Source organism: Lycium ferocissimum, chromosome 8 (genome assembly GCF_029784015.1).
Source record: "Lycium ferocissimum isolate CSIRO_LF1 chromosome 8, AGI_CSIRO_Lferr_CH_V1, whole genome shotgun sequence".
NCBI lineage: Eukaryota > Viridiplantae > Streptophyta > Magnoliopsida > Solanales > Solanaceae > Lycium > Lycium ferocissimum.
The window spans coordinates 27,323,744-27,342,309 of NC_081349.1; the positions used below are offsets into that span (position 1 = coordinate 27,323,744).

At 34.8% G+C, this 18,566-nt stretch overlaps 3 protein-coding genes across 5 annotated transcripts; 1 reads left to right on the forward strand and 2 right to left on the reverse strand.

Annotated features, from left to right (window-relative positions):
• Positions 1–4,820: 4,820 nt before the first annotated feature.
• On the forward strand, positions 4,821–5,502 carry LOC132066775 (GCN5-related N-acetyltransferase 1, chloroplastic). The gene has a single exon (XM_059459987.1). The coding sequence runs from the start codon at positions 4,841–4,843 to the stop codon at positions 5,423–5,425; it is 585 nt and encodes a 194-aa protein (XP_059315970.1). The 5' UTR covers positions 4,821–4,840; the 3' UTR covers positions 5,426–5,502.
• Positions 5,503–7,177: 1,675 nt separating this feature from the next.
• On the reverse strand, positions 7,178–14,274 carry LOC132067777 (ruBisCO large subunit-binding protein subunit beta, chloroplastic). 3 transcript variants are annotated; one of them, XM_059461098.1, is made up of 14 exons: positions 13,967–14,274; positions 13,440–13,565; positions 11,840–11,977; positions 11,659–11,754; positions 11,143–11,385; positions 10,829–11,063; positions 9,949–10,118; positions 9,599–9,676; positions 9,430–9,501; positions 9,068–9,172; positions 8,784–8,876; positions 8,575–8,667; positions 7,905–8,062; positions 7,178–7,805 (listed from the first exon to the last, which is right to left on the reverse strand). In XM_059461098.1, the coding sequence occupies exons 1-14, from the start codon at positions 14,183–14,185 to the stop codon at positions 7,748–7,750; spliced, it is 1,884 nt and encodes a 627-aa protein (XP_059317081.1). In that variant the 5' UTR covers positions 14,186–14,274; the 3' UTR covers positions 7,178–7,747. The 3 variants fall into 3 exon arrangements, with proteins under 3 accessions (XP_059317081.1, XP_059317083.1, XP_059317082.1); XM_059461100.1 differs by having other exon boundaries at positions 14,030–14,273; XM_059461099.1 differs by having other exon boundaries at positions 7,936–8,062; positions 13,967–14,272.
• Positions 14,275–16,831: 2,557 nt separating this feature from the next.
• On the reverse strand, positions 16,832–17,965 carry LOC132067779 (basic leucine zipper 43-like). The gene has a single exon (XM_059461101.1). It carries the CDS (start codon positions 17,531–17,533, stop codon positions 16,913–16,915), a length of 621 nt encoding a protein of 206 aa, XP_059317084.1. The 5' UTR covers positions 17,534–17,965; the 3' UTR covers positions 16,832–16,912.
• Between the last annotated feature and the right edge of the window lie 601 nt (positions 17,966–18,566).

An 18,566-nucleotide genomic window follows, 5' to 3' on the forward strand; every position in this document is an offset into this window, starting at 1 on the left:
GAATGAAGAAAAAGGAAAATTAATGATCTGGGGTTGTTAAGATCTAGATATATTTATATATAGTGAATGCATAAAGAAATAAGTTTAAATGTGTGAACTCACCTACCCAAAAAGTGAACCTTTGAAAATATTTTGAGAAAGAGACTTTAGGTGTAAACTTGACGGGGTCTATTTTCCTTGTACAGGTTACGTATTGCAGTCAAAGTACAATACAATTCTGAGTTTCCAAGACTGCTCTTCTATGATTATTTTTTCCTTTGAATATTCTTGTTTTTAGAGAAAGAAAAAAAACTCATAAATATGAAAATAACACTCTATGTCTATTTGGAGAAAATATCTAACCGGAATGACCCATATTTCTAATATTACCGAAATGATCCTTTTATACATCATTATACACTTTTATACAGGTTTATACATTAGTTGATTAAACAAATGTATAAATATATAATATTGTATATTATGTGTATAAACACTGCAAAAAAAAAAAAAAAAAAAAAAGAAGAGGTTGGCTATGCGGATATAAATAAGAAATATGGCTACGTGAATGTAATATTTTATGCTGGATTATAACCATAATATATCATTGAGCAAACACTTTTTTTTTCTCTCCTTACACCCTTAATGAGTAATGACATTTCCCTAGAGATATATATATATATATATATAACTTATAATTAGAGGTTGCAAATCAAGATTATTAGTATTTTTTGGGAATTTTTGTGATAGTTATTTCTAAAGTTTTTTTTTTTTTTGCCGATTTAGTCCTTATTTAGGCAAAGTACTAGTAACCAATGGCTAGAGTATTTCAGAAGATGATAAAAATATTTACAACAATAACAAGATACCCAGTGTAATTTTATAAGTGGGATTTGGGGAGGATAGAATGTCTGTGACCTTACATCTACTTTTTGGATTAGAGAGGTGTTTTCGATGGATACTCGGCTAAAAAAAAAAATTTAACGGATGCGTACTGTATTTATATAAGTAAATAATATGCCTTTTCCCAGAACTTAATAATAGTAATAATAACAGTAATAAGCCTTTTTTGATAACAAAATAACATAAACTTGATTGAAATGATGGATGGATTCTATCTACACTATTTGTTTGATTGAAAATTTACACTTACTATTACACTTAAAAAGCTAGTATATAATTGTAAAATTTAAGGTGATTTAATTAGGTATGTTTAAGGTATTTGTAGTGGAGAATGCGGATGCTTAGATGGATGTGTGGTCATATTAGGAGAGATATGATTAGGAATAAAGATATACGGGACAAGGTCGGAGTGGCCTTCGTGGCGGAAAAGATAAGGGAAGCGAGACTGAGATGGTTCGGGCATGTGAATAGGAGGTGTGAGGATGCACCAGTCAGGAAGTGTGAGAGATTGGCAGTCGCAGGAGTTAGGATAGGTAGAGGTAGGCCGAAGAAGAATAGGGGGAAGGTGATTAGACAGAGCATGACACAACTTGACGTTGGGGACATGACCTTAGATAGGAAGATTTGGAGGTTGAGGATTAGGATAGAAGTTAATAGGTAGTTGAATTTTGTTGTGTGAGAGAGGTGGGGGGCTAGCCTTTCCATCTCCTCCTCTCTTTTTCTTAGTAGTATTATTTTGGTATTGCGTAGATCATTATCTTATGTGTGTATTATTATGTGTTCCTCCATTTGTTTGTTATTTTGATATTTTGCTGTCTTATTTCTCTTGCAATCTAGAATTGACTATTTTTTTTGCCGAAAGTCTAAAAACGAAAATGCTCTCTCTACCCAGTAAAAGTAGAAGTAAGGTTTGTGTACATCATACCTTCTACTGACCCCACTTATGGGATTACATTGGTATGTTGTTGTTAATTGGATATGTTAAATAGTTTGTTTTTCCTGTTTCTTTTTTATATGTTGGAGGGGCAAGGTAACTTGGTTCAAATGTTATAGAGCTTGCACCTTAACCTATTAATTAGTCAAAATATCAAGGCTTCGTCAATTCTAAAATTCCTATAATCCTATCAATTTTTCCCCATCGGACATCCCAAAATACAGTAATTAACTAGTCGAATATCAAGTGAGCATATTCTTTTACATTGGAGTACTATATAATACATACCATATAATTTATACCAACTTAATTATAAATACTGTTAAATACCGTTTGCTTTTGGATCTAATTTTGAATATTTTAATTTAGAAAAAGTCCTTTTCTGTGCGACTCTCAGAAACGGACCCTTCATTGCTTGTGGTTGGGTAGGTTGGTGAGAAAATACTCAAAACGGTCAATTATGACATCCACAAGATTAGGTAGGTGACCAAAAAAATATTATTTTATCTTTTTAAATAATATTCAATTTTCAAGTTTTTGTCTGGAAACAACACTTTGTATATTGTGAACAAGAAGGTTAACTCATGAAAATTTCTTAAGTTAGATAAAAATATTCATGTTCTTTTTTCACCCTTGATCTTTTATTTGTGGTTCTGTTTTTTTTTTTTTTTTTTTTTTTTTTTTGTCTCATGTAAATTTCGTGCTTGATTTAATTCACGTATATGATGAGTGGAGTTTTATTTTCTCAAGTAATGATAACGAAAAAAAGAAAAAATAGTCTTGGAAGTTATCTTAAGTTTTGACGGGCTGTACTTGTGTAAATTTTGTTGAAATTCAATCCTCCATTTTTCCTCAATACACCATCTGATTTGTTCCAAGTTTCTAATTGACTTTAATACGTAAGATTAGGTCAATTTTATACTTTAAAAGTTTAAATCAAAACTTTTCTCTTCCTATTCATAGTTCCCCTTTTTCTTTCAAATATAAATTAGTTTTCCGTGAATTTCAAGATAAGTTTTTTGCAAAGTAGGATATAACTTTCTCGACTATCGGAGTAGAAAAAATAAGTTTTGCAAGTAACATTCGCTACTAGAAAATAGAGAATTAGCGACGGATAATATTCGGTAGCTAATTCCATGTTTCTAGTAGTGATTTCAGGATGATTGTCACCTCACACCCCCCATATCGACCTCCCCACCCTCACCCATCACCCCTTGAACACTACCCCAACCCCCTCAACCATACCACCCCTATGTACCCCAGCCTCTTGATCTTGCTTAAATTATATATAAATACTCTTAAAATATTTTTTTCAGCTTACTTATCAAACACTACTAAAAAATATGTAAGAAAATTAACCGTCTATTTTCAATGGTTATGCCAACTATTATTTTCAAATCTGAATTAAGTTCATTTTCAGGTCTGAATTAAGTTCATTACGAGCTTAACTTCACACCTGAATGTTTGAAGTTTTTGAGACGGCTAAACGTTAATTTTTTACTATGTCCTAAATACCAGTCCTCCAAGCTCCTATCTATGCACTTGTTTCGGCACTTGCTACTAAAAGAGATTTCATTTCCAGAACTCGAACTTAAAAGTTGGAATATCTAATTAAGAATGGAAGAAACACTTAAAGCAATTGCCTGAGTTTTTGATAACGGCAAAGGCTCAAATATGCCCCTGAACTATATGAAATTGCACATATTTGCCTGTCGTTAAAAGGTTGGTGCAAGGATTCCCCTAACGTTTTTTTTTTGGCCATACATGCCCTTGAGTTAACGGAAAAAATTGGAGGGCATATTTGTTCGATTTCGCATAGTATAAAAAGATATTTGATCCATTGAAATTCCTGAATATTATGGCACAAATAGTTCTCAATTTTTTTTTGTAGTGCACTTTATGCTAGCCAATGATTTATTGCAACTGCATTTTGAAACTCCACACTTATCGTACAACCCCCACTTTTCTCTCTTATTCTTTCACTTGTTTATGAAACGTCGGAAGCTTCGAGTTCTTCAAATAGCTGTGGAAGGGTTTGTGGATGTGGAGTTGTGGAAGGGTTTGTGGACGTGGAGTTATTGCACTCCATCTCACTTATGGACTTCAAATAATTCTACTAAATTTCGGTTATGCATGAAATTCGCGAAGGGCCAAACCACATTGAATGTTATATAAGAAACGGTATAAATGCTTAAAATGTGATACTCTTTCTATTATTATGATAAAAATTTTGAGCATTGCGGGAGACATTTTTTCATGTGTCATAAGTCTAATGTAAGTTATCTCCTTTTTTATGTTTATGTTTTATTGCGATAATTGTTGCATCCATTATCGTGTAGATATATAGACTGAGAAGACAAAAAATATCCAGAAAGAACTATCCAGATCATCAACAAATTGAAAATAAAAATGGTATTATCATTAGTAAAAAAAAAAAAACTTTTGAAAAGGGGAAATGGTGCTCTTATTTGTGAAAACAGTCTTTAAAAGATGGTTGTAATTACATCTGCTCTTTTAGTTGTATAATTTTGATGTAATGCAATGGTGGATGGATTGTAATTACAAATGTTTTGGAATGCAATGATATTTTGTGCCATAATATTCAGGAATTTCAATGGATCGAATATGCCCCTATACTATGAGAAATTGAACAAATATGCCCTCCAATATTTTCCGTTAACTCAAGGGCATGTATGGCCAAAAAAAAAAAAAAAACGTTAGGGGCATCTTTGCACCAACCTTTTAACGATGGGTAAATATGTGCAATTTCGTATAGTTGAGGGGCATATTTGAGCCTTTGCCGCTTTGATAATTTGGAAGGAAAAAACATAAATGCCTAAAGTGATGACGTTGCATGAGCGTTCATATTCAAAAGAAAAAGAAAAGTAAACTCAAATATGAAAAAGACAACGTTGCATGAGAACCACATACTTCAAAAACCACAAAAGCCTATCTACGTACTCACACATCACTTTGCTATCTCTATACCTCTCTTTCTCCTTTTCTTCCTTCCAAAAATGAACAATGCTTCTCTTTAACCCCATCTCCACCCACCTACCCCGCACCCCTACCCCCCTCACCCTCAAACACACCACCCCTCACCACCACCAACGTAACGTCACCGTTTTCTCTCAACTCCAACCCAATATCCCCATCACAATCTCCGATGAATCGCTTCAATCAAAAGGATTCAATCTCCATCATTCGATCACAAACCTCAACCTCGACCACCTTAACTCCGTTTTCGTAGCTGTTGGATTCCCTAGACGTGACAAGGCGAAAATTCAGGTAGCCTTAGAGAACACAGACACACTTATGTGGATAGAATACGAGAAGACAAAAAGGCCAGTAGCGTTTGCTAGAGCTACAGGTGATGGTGTTTTTAATGCTATTATTTGGGATGTTGTGGTGGACCCAAATTTTCAAGGGATTGGTTTAGGTAAAGCTGTGATGGAAAGATTAGTCACCGAGCTGTTACGTAAAGGGATAACGAATATTGCACTTTATTCGGAGCCCCGAGTTCTTGGGTTTTATAGGCCCTTGGGTTTTGTTGCGGATCCGGATGGGATCCGAGGAATGGTGTATTCTAGGAAAAAGAAAAAAAAATAGGTGACAAAGGAGATAATTTTTTTTGTTTGTTTTTGTACTTTATGAAGTGATATGATTAATTGTACATTTTGTGTCAATGGAAAATGAATAACATTTCAACTCCAAATTATCTACACATATGTTTTTCAAAATTTGATGTTTATGTGTTCATACAATGATCTCAAATTTGTATGCAGTAATAGCAGAGTTATCAGTCAGATAGTTATAAATATTTTAGCAAATTTTTTAATTTACTCTCTCCGTCCCAATTTATGTGACACTTTTCGCTTTTCGAAAGTCAATTTGACTAAATTTTGAAGCTAAATCGGATTATATTAACTTAATATTTTAAGATTAAAATTTATATTTTTGAAAACTACATGAAAAATACTATAATTTGCAACTTCTCATATCAATTTGATGAACAAATACATCTTAAAATGTTGATCAAAGTTCGTACAGTTTGAATTTCGGGAAACGAAAAGTGTCACATAAATTGGAACAAAGGGAGTATACAGTATAAGATTTGAACAAAAACTACTTGATCACGCGAACCTGTAACTTATAAGCTAGGTCCATTATGTATTGAAGAAGGCTATACTCGTCATGTGATAAATATCTACTCACACCATGTGTTTGAAAAAAGACGACAATAATTTTTTCTTTATAGCATTAAAATTTGAACGCTCACTGACAATTATTGCTCAACCGGTTATCATTCTTGTTTAACAAATGAAAATATTAATTCCTCAGTTTCAATTTGTGTGATATAGTTTAACTAGGCACGACGTTTAAGAAAGAAATGAAGACTTTTGAAATTCATTCCCAATTATTTTGATGTGGTTGTGGAACCAAATTTCCAAGGGATTGGTTTAGGTAAAGCTGTGATGGAAAGATTAATAGTCACCGAGCTGTTACGCAAAGGCATAACGAATATTACTTTTTATTCGGAGCCCCGACTTCTTGGGTTTTATAGGCCTTTGGGTTTTATTGCGAATCCGGATGGGATCCGAGGAATGGTGTATTCTAGAACAAAGAAAAAAAAAATAGGTGACAAATGAGATAATATTTTTTTGTTTGTTTTTGTATTTTATGAATTTATTGCATGATTAATTGTACATTTTGTTTCAATGGATCAAAGAGTATAATTATATTTCAACTCCAAATCTACAAATGAGTACATATGTTTCATTACATAAGGTTATAGTTGTCACATGATAAATATTTATTCGCAACATATCTTTTTAAAACGATAATAAAAAGCAGAAAGAGTATTAGTTCCCAGCTATTAAATGTTAAAGAGTTGAATAAAATTTATTCTAACTAGTTTGAAAATAGACATATTTGAGTGATCAATGCAGATATATTTGATTTACTTTCAACTTCGTTACTTGTGGTCTGTGGATGTATTTCCTTTTAGCTAAAATTGGTTTGAAACCTTTGTCACTAGCAAAATATTTGGTGTGATGATCATGTAACTCTACAAATTGCCTCAAATCTAATGTACCATGAAAGGACTAAGCATATTAAGATTGACTATTATATCATCCGTAAGAAGATTCAAGAGAATTTGATCGCCACTGGCAATTTATATAAAGACAGGAAAGCAATAGGCTAATATATTCACAAGGGCCTTATACTTCAGGAATATGGCCAAAATTCTTAATTATGCCAAGCGATAAGGTGGCAGAACATATACTATAACTTGTACTATATAAAATCCAAATGGCTTTTGCCTTGTTCATGTGACTAAATTACTTTAAAGAATCATCATTTCCAAATACTCTGTATACTTTTGCGTATGAAATTAACAAAAAAAAGTGTACATTTTGGCATATCAAATTCGACAGGAGAACAGATCTTGGTGAGGCTATATTGAATTTGTTTAGTGACAAAATATGTGTTTCTCGTGATATGAGCAGAACTACATATGTGGGGAAAAAAATATATTTTAATCCGGCTATAGAACTAATTGCTCGTACACAATCCACATTTGCTTTCATGGATCGCTCTTCCATCATTTCTTTCAGAATTTTGATTGTTGACATATAAGATACTTGCAAGCATTTGCTCAAAATGCATTTCCTTTTCATGCAATGAGCTTAAGCAAGACATCTAACATGTACATATTGCTACTCGGGCATAATCCTGTCTGATGATGCGACATGTTCTTTAGAGATTTCGGAAATTGGAATATAATGTGTCATTTGCTGGAAAAACCATCAATTTTTTCCTTCACATCTGAAATTTTTGTCAGCATGTCAGAAATTGTTTGAAGTTGGCATCGTTACGATGAGCTAGTACCTTCTTCTGCTACTGGCAAAATAATTAGTCATATCTCATTTATGTCTGGACGAAAGACCACTTGCCTCTAAACCTGTGAGACCAGTGAGCCTTGGACCTACAAGTCATTTATGTTTTAAAAACATTGAATTTGGGAGTTAAATATTGAAATCAGACCACACAGAGAGACACAGAGAGAGGGTTTTAGACAATATACTTATTATAGTTGTTGGTGGGACTAGGAGTACCTGGAGTTGGCATTGGTGGTGGTCGTCTTATTCTGGATACTGGTTCCGGGATGTCAATAACAACGGCATCTGATTTCAGGAAGGTCTTGGCAACTGCTGCTGCATGTTCTAGGCAACATCTAACAACCTGTTTCACGCATTAGTCAGCAGGGACGGAGCTAGAGAAAAAGCCACGGGTAGCTTTGGTCAGAATCACGTATTTCTGTTAAGCACTTAGTATGTATAATTAGTTTATGAACCCAGTAAGCTGTAGTTTATAGAGTTAAGAAACCATAAACTCAAAATTCTGGCCCCGTTTCCGTTAGTCAGTAAGATTTTAAAGAAATCTACAGTGCACTAACAGTATCAAGCTTGTTTACCATCTATTAAAACTGATAAATAGAGGGGTCCTGGATTGTGTTGGTGAACGGAGTTGTGTTTTATATTATCAGTTACGATGTTTGATTCCTTAAGTTTTATATAACTGAAATGGTCTTCATTGGAAAAGACTCAGACTGCAGGTAAGCTTACAGATAGAGTTCAATACCGGTTCCTATTTTCAGCATTTCTTCACCTACCATACTATGAGATATAGTTTTCTAGGAAGGCGGAAGTGAAGGACTCTTCCCCTTCACATCAGACAAAAATTGATTATCTTACCTTTGTAGGATCCAAAATTTTGGCAGCCATCAGATCTTCATATCTGTCTCTTGCAGCATTATATCCATATTTCATGTTATCGACTGACAAAATCTGCACATATGTTGGAAAATTCAAGTTAACTGCCAGATAATGTATTCCTATTTTGAGTCTATTAACTTTATTGGCTGAAGCAAACTGTACAAAAATGACACAAGATTCAAAGCTACCTTCTCTACAATGATATTTCCATTTACACCAGCATTCTTTGCTATCTGTTTTGCAGGATAGGATAGTGCTCTTTTGAAAATATCAGCTCCTATCTGCGAATAATTCGAGGAAAATGTCAGTCTAGGGATCAGGTTAGCAAAAGCAGCAGCAGTTGGAGAAGACATAAATATCTAATCCTCCTGATGAAAAGCAAGCAGTTCAAGAAACTGAGAAGTCAGATAGTTTAATGAAATAAATTGCTTTCAGAACATGAAACTGAATAAGAACCATCTAGATTATGAACCTTCTGATCTTCATTATCTAGCTTTTCTTTGATAGCATCCACTTTTAATGATAGTCTCAGAAGACAACAGCCACCACCCACAACTACTCCTTCCTCTGTAGCAGCCTGAGCAGGCAAAGTAGAGAAACTTACTGCTTCGAAGAATTATCTCTTTAAGAGTGATTTGATATCACCCCCAAGAACAGAATCAGATATAAAATAAACTTTTTTAATTTATCCTACTCGAGTGGAACAAATCCTAGGGAAAAAACTTTTGACAACATCCTATCTTATCTTCAGCGTTTTAAGCAAAAATCACATCAATCCTTAGATCATGTATGATTCACCATGGCTTTTTAAGTATTGGGAGAAGAGGTAATTACCCTTGCAGCATTAAGGGCATCCTCAATCCTTAATTGTTTGTCTTTCAACTCAACCTGTGTTTGTGCCCCCACCTACATTTCAACTAATACAATCAAATATACTTTGGGTTTCTAAAATATTTTATAATATAGATTGACAAGATGCTGAGGCAGATAGATCTTTTGTTACCTGAATGATGGCAATACCACCAGATAATCTTGCAATTCTTTCGTTCAAGATTTTCTTTTGGAAAATTTCTTCTGTGTTCTGCATTATCAAATGACAATCAACAAAATAGCTGTTTAACTCTACTAAATTCTGCAAGTTTTGCAGGGTTTCAATTTCTAGAACATATTAAACTGTATATTTGCAAATTGATGAGGTATTTAATATTTATGTGTGTGAATTAGCTCCGACACTACTCCTAACTCCGTCCTTAAAACTTGTGAATCTAGTAGATATAACCATAAAACCTCAACAAGATTCTGTATCTTCCTTAAAACCTGTGAGTCTAGTAGATATAACCATAGATGACACACCTCAACAAGATTCTGTATCAGAGAAACCCTCTTCATAACATCCGCTCGAGTATTTCCATCAGTAACTATCAATGTGGAGTCCTTAGTAATTACCACCTTTGAAGCACTGCCCAACAAGGCCTTGTGAGCATTTTCAAGAGTCAAGCCCATATCATCTCTGATCACAGTTCCTGCAGCGACATGGCGAATTAAATATGCGGATAGTAAAAAAAATGTAAAATTCATAATTATGCAATCATAAGCTTAAGAAACTGTTCCTTGATTCTCAAATGTATACTTTTCTTTTTATATTTTCCGCTGTTATGTGTATTACTTCAATTAGACACTGTATCATTTGGGAATTTCTAGTTTATGGATAAGACTGACAATGCGGCTACTCCTCATAGAAAGTGCTAAAATACGATACATGATTATAGCTATGACTGGTATAAATAAGGTTTCATAATTGTACCCCATTTCAAGAATAGAGTTGTCGAAATTTACAGATGAGTATTATTCAAAAGATTCATATTAGTAACAGCTTCAAGGGGGATTCAGGATTTGAAGTATAAGGGTTCCTGCAACGACCTCAAGTTAATACTATAATAATAACTGGGTTCACAGTCAAATATTTTTAAATGTTTAGTAGATTTCTTAACATCTATACAGAGTCTGGGCAAAAGCTACTGGGTTCATGTGAACCCGTAATCGGGCTTCTAAATCCTCCTTGCATATAGTCCTGTTGGTTCATCCATGAAGAAGCCTGAAGCTTTGAGCGACAACATCTTTTCGAAAACCATTACACCGCCTTCAATGACCGATGGTTCTAGAGAGACTAGAAGAAACGAGGTAGCAGATATAAGAAACTAACAATTTCTGTTCACTATGCATGCATCACTACCTCCAGTCAAGATAGCAATGTCATCTAAGCAATGGCTCTTGCGCTCCCCGAAAGATGGAGCTTTTATTGCAGCTACCTTTAGGACACCCCTGAGTTTGTTCCGAATTACTGGAGCCAGCGCGTCCTGCTCAATGCCCTCTGCGATTATCAAAACCGGGTATTTCTCCTTTACTGCATTATCCAAAATTTTTACCAACTCCTTCGGGTTTGAAATTTTTTTATCAACCAATAGCAACTGCAACATAGAAAATTTTATGCCCCTATAAGTACCTGATGTACAACAGGCACTAGTGATTAACAGAAGAAGTCGCTACCTTACAATCGTGAAGCTCCACAATCCTCTTTCGTCGATCAGTTACAAAGTAAGGTGACAAATAGCCACGATCAAACTGCATTCCTTCTACAACTTCTAGATTGGTTTCAGTATAGTTCCCTTTCTCAATTGTGACAACACCTTTTTTCCCGACCTGCCTAAGAGCTTCTGAAATCATCTTCCCGATGGCATAATCATTGCCAGCACTAACAGCAGCAACATCTTCCAGCTCGTGATCCTCAACCTGCACACAGATTGTCAACGAGTGAATAGGTGAGCCCCTAAACGATCACTGTTTTGCGAGTTTCATCTCCCACGCGCCCTCTCAGCAAGTTATCCCAAAGGGAGTTATAGTTCAGGGGTAACAAGAACACCCAATAGTTTAGGTATGAAACTTGCAAAATGAAGAGAGTACAGCCTCATACATCTTGAATAAGAAAGCTGATTTTAAGCATATACCTGACCAAACAAGGTGTGTTTACAGAAAAAAGGGAAAGTAATTAGTCCTTCCTTATACCTCTCTGGACATCAACTTGAGCTCAGAAATGAGGGCTTTAGCAGTTTTCTCAATTCCACGAGACACTTGGACAACATTTGCACCCATTGCAGTAACCTAGAGAAAGATAATAAGAATCACCATTTATACCAGAAATAACTGAAACATGAAAGCAGTCTAGGTTATTAAATTCTATTCAAACCTTGACACCTTCAGCAATCAGACCTCGAGCAAGCACTATAGATGTTGTGCAACCATCGCCAGCAAGATTATTAGTCTTGGCACCGGCTTCCCTAACCAATTTTACTCCGACATGTTCAAGGGGATCGTCCAGCTGAATCTGTGCTGAAAACAATGCATATATTCAGTGCATGATAGTAAGGTGGAAAAGTGAAAAATGAAGCACAACTAGTCCATTGAACTCGAAAATAAGTTGAACTAGAGAAGCTCAAAAACCCGACATTATCTGACAGGCTAAATTTGATAAGAAGCATGTCCATGAAGGATATATCATTACTATTGAAAAAAATGAAAACACTTTAGCTATCTTCCATCAGCTTTTAAAACTACCTATGTACAATTACTACACGGATATACTTGGTACAATCTGTTTACAACTTTTTGCTTACATACCTGGATTATATAGTAATCCAATTAGGTTTAAAGTATGAATCATATTAATTAAAAAAAAAATGTAAAAGAAGAGGACAAATAACTAAGAATTTCCCTAATAAGTTCCAGAAATGACAAAAGTAACAACACTAGTAACTTCCACTATGCAGAATGAAGTGGATTTTTAGGTGGCACACCTTCTATATTTCCATAAATCTGGAGACAATTGAAACCCTCAATATGGACAATCCTATTATTTCTTCTCTATCCTCAGAAATCAAAAGTAACCCTTTGTCCAGAAAATAGAAGAAAGAAATAAATAAAATTAACGACAATTAAAGAAATAAATAAAATTAACGACAATTAAACTACTTTGAGAAAGAATCATAATAGAATGAGGGAAAAGGGTCAAAAATATCTTCCGTTACAATTTTGGGTCATTTATGCCTCCGCCGTTAAGAAAGTTAACAAAGATACCCTTCATTTGATGGAAATCTCAAATTGATTCAAATAACCCGATTTCACAAAAAATAACCCACTCTCATATTCTACGCGCCCCGACCCGCCTCTTAAAATAACCCAAATCTTCCTTCTCTCTCATATTTTCTCCTCCACCAACTTGACTCTCAAGCCCACCGTTCCGGAGAACTCCATCTCCTACCAACCACTTCTCCCATTCTCTTTATTGCTCTTTACCTCACACCTTATCACCGCAAGTATTGGAATAATGGAAGAAGGACATAGTCAAAAGATTCCAGGCACCAATGAGTATCTATGTTATTCTAGTTTCCTTGTCATTTTCAACATAAGCTCTCCTTTAACGGTGACACTCTAAACGTCATCTCTTCCAAGTTCTTTAAATCTGTAATTTGATAACATCTTCTTTTTATAACTAGCGTCTGAGCCAACTTGCACGCACCTTACTTATTCTACATGGTATTTGCCAAATACATCCTACCAGCACAAGCACCGGATAACTCTGTCCACCAAGACTTAGACAGATGGAAAGAAATCACATAGCGTTTTTGGCTTTCTGTAATTTGATAACATTTGGAATAGCTTTTCATTTACATATTCCAATTACCAAGTTACATGAATTTCCAACCATTTTTCTTTGTGAAACATCAAGTACTAGAAGCCCCCTTCAATTTTTAACATATAACCAATGCTGTTAATGCTTGTAAATGTACCTCTTTAAGAACAGTTTCACCATCATTAACAATCTTGGGAGGACCATACTTATTTGCAAGAACTACATTCCTTCCTTTTGGACCCAAAGTTACACCTACAAGCTCTGCCACCAAATCCACACCTGCCTGGACAAAATCTCACCTAAGTTAAAATCTTGAAAATCAACAAAATATAGTACTCCCTCTGTCCCAATTTATGTGAAGGGGTTCACACTATGACGGTCAAAATACTTAATTTTTACGAGTACATTATTTAAAATAAAATCCACATATTTGGACACTACACAAAAAGTACTACAAATCAACATAGCTAATTCATTCAAAATATTTTATAAGTTTGAGAATATCGTAATAAAAAAAACAAACAACTTTTTGCCTCCCCAAACAGTAACACCCTGACATAAAATCTATGTTACTCGAACTCTCCCAAAATATTACGGCACCCGTGTCATATTCTCTAAAAATGCACTACTTTTAAAGTATCCGACACACACCGTCGATATTTTTAAAGAATCCGAGCAACATACAATAAAATGAAACAGAGAGAGTAATAGTTCAAGAAAATAAAGAAAAAAGAAATCCATAATGACCAAAAGTTTCTTTGTGGTAGAACCATCATGGTTAAAGTACAATTCTTTAGCCATAGCTCTTGTATTCAACATAGAACAAGAAACTCTTTTAGAAATTCTGTGTACTGAGCCATTTTTCAAAGTAATTGCATGTAAAGGATTCAAAGAACAACTCATTTTTTTTATTTTTTTTGGCTGAAGTTTCAATTATGCTTAAGGCTAGTACTACAGGGATAAGAAAAGAGATCAACTGAAAAATATCTGTCACAAATAAAAAATCTGTTTTTTTTTTGGCTCTATTCACCTTTAGAAGCTTCAAATTATGAGCAGAAAAATGGAATATTGGGCCTGTAATGTTCTGGCCCAAAATGAAGAAAGTTAAAAGGCCCATTTGGTGTTCCTTCTAATTGTAGTCTTCTTCTTCAATCTTCATTCTATCATATATTCTCATCTAGCTGTAAGATACCTTCATTTTTCTATGTAAGATAACTTCTTTTTTCTTTTCTCCAGTTCTTTTTAGTGTTTCATTTTATTTTACTTGGTCTTAAATTGTGTTTTTTAAGTTGATTTGTTTTTATGTCAAAGAATGAACAGATATCCAAATCTCACGTCCTCCTTTTTTGTTACTCATAAACGCTTTTGATGCAACATGGAGTGAAGTACAAATTTATGACAAAAACAAAAATTAGATGTTAAACACGTAAGGGGAGAAGTAGGAACAAGTCCCAAGGAGATGACCTTGAAATTTGGTCATGGGAGTGAATCAGGAGACCTCATAGATCACTCCTTTTGTTTGCAAATGTTTGGTGGCCATTAAGGTAAAGAATGAAAGGAAAAGTTAAACTTTTGATTTAAAATAAGAAATATTTGTGTGATTATAAATTTTTTTTTTAGAGAAGTTTAAAGTTAAGTTTTTAAAAAGTGTATTTTTTTTTAGACCGACTAAACAAGAAAAAGTGTCATCTGTTTCAGCCTTGGTTGGGAATATTACCTTAGAATTGTTGCATATGGCCTGAATATGTAGCCTGATGGATTAATAATAGTGCGTGCAAGCAGACTCGAGCACAATCAACAGTAGCATGTAAGCAACTTAGATCCTAAGGGGTAGTCACAAGGGGGGAATCTTGGAGTTTCATGGTTAAAAAGGGAGGCTTTATGAAGAAAATCATTTTTCTGGAATGTACACAAGCACAGTCAGCTTGTAAAATAAAGTAACAGTGAGGCTAAGCCGTGTGAACATTTTGTGAGGATCCTGACGTTCGTTAGGGTTGAGAAAGTTACGATTTTGACTTAAAATGACAGAACTATGTTTAACTGGGTAAGATGTAAGAATTGAAATGTAATTTTGAATTCACTATTGGGAGATGTACCTAATACCGCCAGCTGATCGCTGGATTATCAAGGTCAAGGGGAGATGCAATCACTCAGGACCTATGTTGCTCGGACTCTCCAAAAAATGCTGCCGCTCTCGTTTGCGGATCCTCAAAAAATGCACAATTTTTGGAGGATCAGGTACCTCTGAACTATGCATTGCCTCAGCCACTTCATTAGTCTTTTTAGTCTTTTTAATGTTGCTTCAAAAGGTTTGAGTTTAGCTTCTCCTTTGAGTATTATAATTCCTTCTCAAGGCCTTTGCTGTGACAAAAGAAGGTATTTGGTAGGAATATGCTGTCATATGCTGGTTTATTCATATCATGGCATACATACACTTAATGAGACAAGGTCAGTAAATAATATGTAACCTTGGCTTGTTAAAGATTTCTGATGTGTCATTTTTGATGATGTGATCATCCTTTACTGATGAACCTGGTGAAAATGGAGGTATAATGAGTTGAAACTTATATTTTCTCTGGCTTCTGAAACCTTAGTAAACACAAAGGCGATAAGTTAGAGATTTTTTCTTTCCACTGGCTTTCGGATAAGGAAATGAATTATCTAAACTGTCATGGTAAGACAAGGATTATAACTGCTAGTATTACTTGTTATATTGATGCTAGAAAGGATCAATAAATCTGCGAGGCACTTTTAATTTTCTAGAAATCTACGTGAGAGGACCTTAATCCGTAGAATTCTTGGAGATGATGTAATAGAAAGGGGAAGTCCTTTTGTTTTTTCCACACATGAAAACGGGAATAGAGAGACAGAGATAGTGAGGGCGTTTATGAAACATATGACTGGAATATATTAGTTGCAAATGCATATGTATGTCGATAAAAAAGTCAAAAACGCCCAGTACGAACTGCACGTTTGGATAGATCTATCTGATAACCTGTGTCCTCATAAAAGTTAAAAACAGTAAGTTTTGTCATAGTGGGGTTTCCTTTTTCAAGTGTTTTTGCTTCTTATAGTAATAAACCACTATCACCAGCACCCTCCACTTCTATTTGTCTCATTTCTTGTGGTAATTTGTGCAAAACAGGTCTGTTCATGGGGCCTGCCTTTTGCTGAGCTCAATTTACTGAGGCCACTCGCTGCATATACTTTTTTCTTTAATGTGGAAATGATAAAAAAAGTAAATGTTCATAGTGGTACTTTTGTTTTCTCTCCTCCCTCCCCCACTCAATTATTTCTAGGTTCCCTTCCTGTTAAGAATTTGCTGATCACATCAGGTGTGATTGTTCTAATGCTGATCCTAGTGGGGTTCTCAAACTGGTCACTGAAGTGAAACAATCATGGAAACTCTAATTTTGTTTTATCATGGACTACTGTTGATTTCATATTTAAATAATCTTATTCTAACATAGATATATAATTATGCGAGGATTAAGACGACGCATCAAAACATTAATGGCTTAACTCAAGATGTTACTGGACATTCAGATATGAAATAAAAACTCATTTGACATTCATGTAAAATAAACAACACTAAGAAAAAGTAAACTGAAAAAACATCTCTCTCTATTTTCACTGAAGCAGATTTGCGGAAGAAGTGATCGATAGGTTGGATGATTCAGCTTTGAGATAAGCAGTGGTGCATGGAAAATCTTCCAGGTTGAATAAATCAGGAAAAGAACAATTAAATTGTAGATCAGTAAGCATCTGACGAAGGTTGGAAGCCTCTTCCTTTAACTGTGAGTTTTCTTGAAGTACTTTTTCATGACATTCCGAGACATGGTTCAATTTATCGATCAAATTGTGATTTTCGGTCCTAAGACGAAGAACTTGGGACCATAGTTCATCAAGGTGTCTTTGTTTCCTCATCCTTGATCTTCTAGCTGATTCCCGGTTAGATATCATCCTTCTCTGCTTTCTCTCGTCGATGATCTTAATTTGCTGCTCGTCCGCTTCATCAGAGGTTGAGTTACCACTGATGTAAGATGGTGAGTTACCACTGATGAAAGATGGTGGCAGATTATTGAAGTCATGAACAGGAAGAGAGGTTGGATAATTTGGTTGAATATTGGTTAAGTATCTCCTGAACTGGAGCGATGGTAAACTGTTTTGCATGAAGTTGAAATCAAGAGGAAGAGGTGAAGGATTTTCAGAAGCAAAGTAGTGAGTTGCTACAGCCTCTGATGGAATCATAGTTAACTAATTGTATATGAAAGGTGATAAGTGATATTAGAATATGTATTACTTTGAAGAAACTTCAGTTTGAAGACAAAGCTGAGATTGTGGGAGAGCAGTTGGGTAATGAGGAGGTTTTATAGGAGGAGAGTGGGCCAGATTCAACAACAAAAAACTCTAGCAGGGGAGCTTACATAAGCAGAAATCAGAACATCAAATTAGGAAGCACATCCCCCCAAAAAAAAAAAAAAAAAAAAGTCTTGTATGCATGCGCGATGAGTGGCATGTGTTACTACTATTTTGCTCGGATCCTCCAAAAATAATGTTGAGTGTGTGTCGGATCCTCCAATAATGAGGTTCGGTGCATTGTGTTTGATCCTCCAAAAGTATGCACTTTGGAGAATCTGACACGACCCAAGAGTGCACCGAACCTCATTATTCTGAGGCCTTGAAGTCAGAGAGATGGGTTGGGGGCCATTCTGATAGGCGGGACTAAGGATTAATCTACTACTTACAGTTTTAAAGGATCCGAGCAACATAAATTACTAATACCACATAATGTGCTTTTTATTTCTTTGTGGTCATACAGTAAATTTGATTGGTTCCATGGTAGTGCATATATATACGTATGTATATGTGAATGTTTCCCATTTTGTACATGCATGTCATGAAATCGTTAACATGATCCAGTTTTGGATAATTGCTGAATGGTACATGTAATAATGTTTAATAAAGAAGATAAGTTTGTGATGCATATATGGTATATGAAAGAAAGCTATATTGTTGTTATGACTCTTTAAAAATATTGCTGCATCCGTGTTGAATTTTTCTGTAATGCATTACTTTTGGAGAATCCAACATGCACCCGATAACATTTCTGAAGAACCCGAACAACATAAGTTGAAAGTCAATAGTAGAAGAAGCTATCCAATTTTAGAACAATAATCTAGTGGCGGATGACGAAATCTAGGTCAATTGTAAAGTTGGAAATTATTTAAAAGCATGTTAATTTATGATTATTTTAAATAATGATGAGTCAAAATCCACTTGA

Excerpts from the sequence above, each read along its gene's own strand:
- LOC132066775 (XM_059459987.1), top strand. The coding sequence starts at position 4,841 with ATGCTTCTCTTTAACCCCATCTCCACCCACCTACCCCGCACCCCTACC.
- LOC132067777 (XM_059461098.1), bottom strand. The coding sequence starts at position 14,185 with ATGAGTTGTTCTTTGAATCCTTTACATGCAATTACTTTGAAAAATGGC. Across the intron at positions 13,566-13,966 it reads TCTCTCTGTTTCATTTTATT|GCAGGTGTGGATTTGGTGGC; the intron begins GTATGTTGCTCG and ends GATTTTGTCCAG. Across the intron at positions 9,677-9,948 it reads TGATACAGAATCTTGTTGAG|AACACAGAAGAAATTTTCCA; the intron begins GTGTGTCATCTA and ends TTGATAATGCAG.
- LOC132067779 (XM_059461101.1), bottom strand. The coding sequence starts at position 17,533 with ATGATTCCATCAGAGGCTGTAGCAACTCACTACTTTGCTTCTGAAAAT.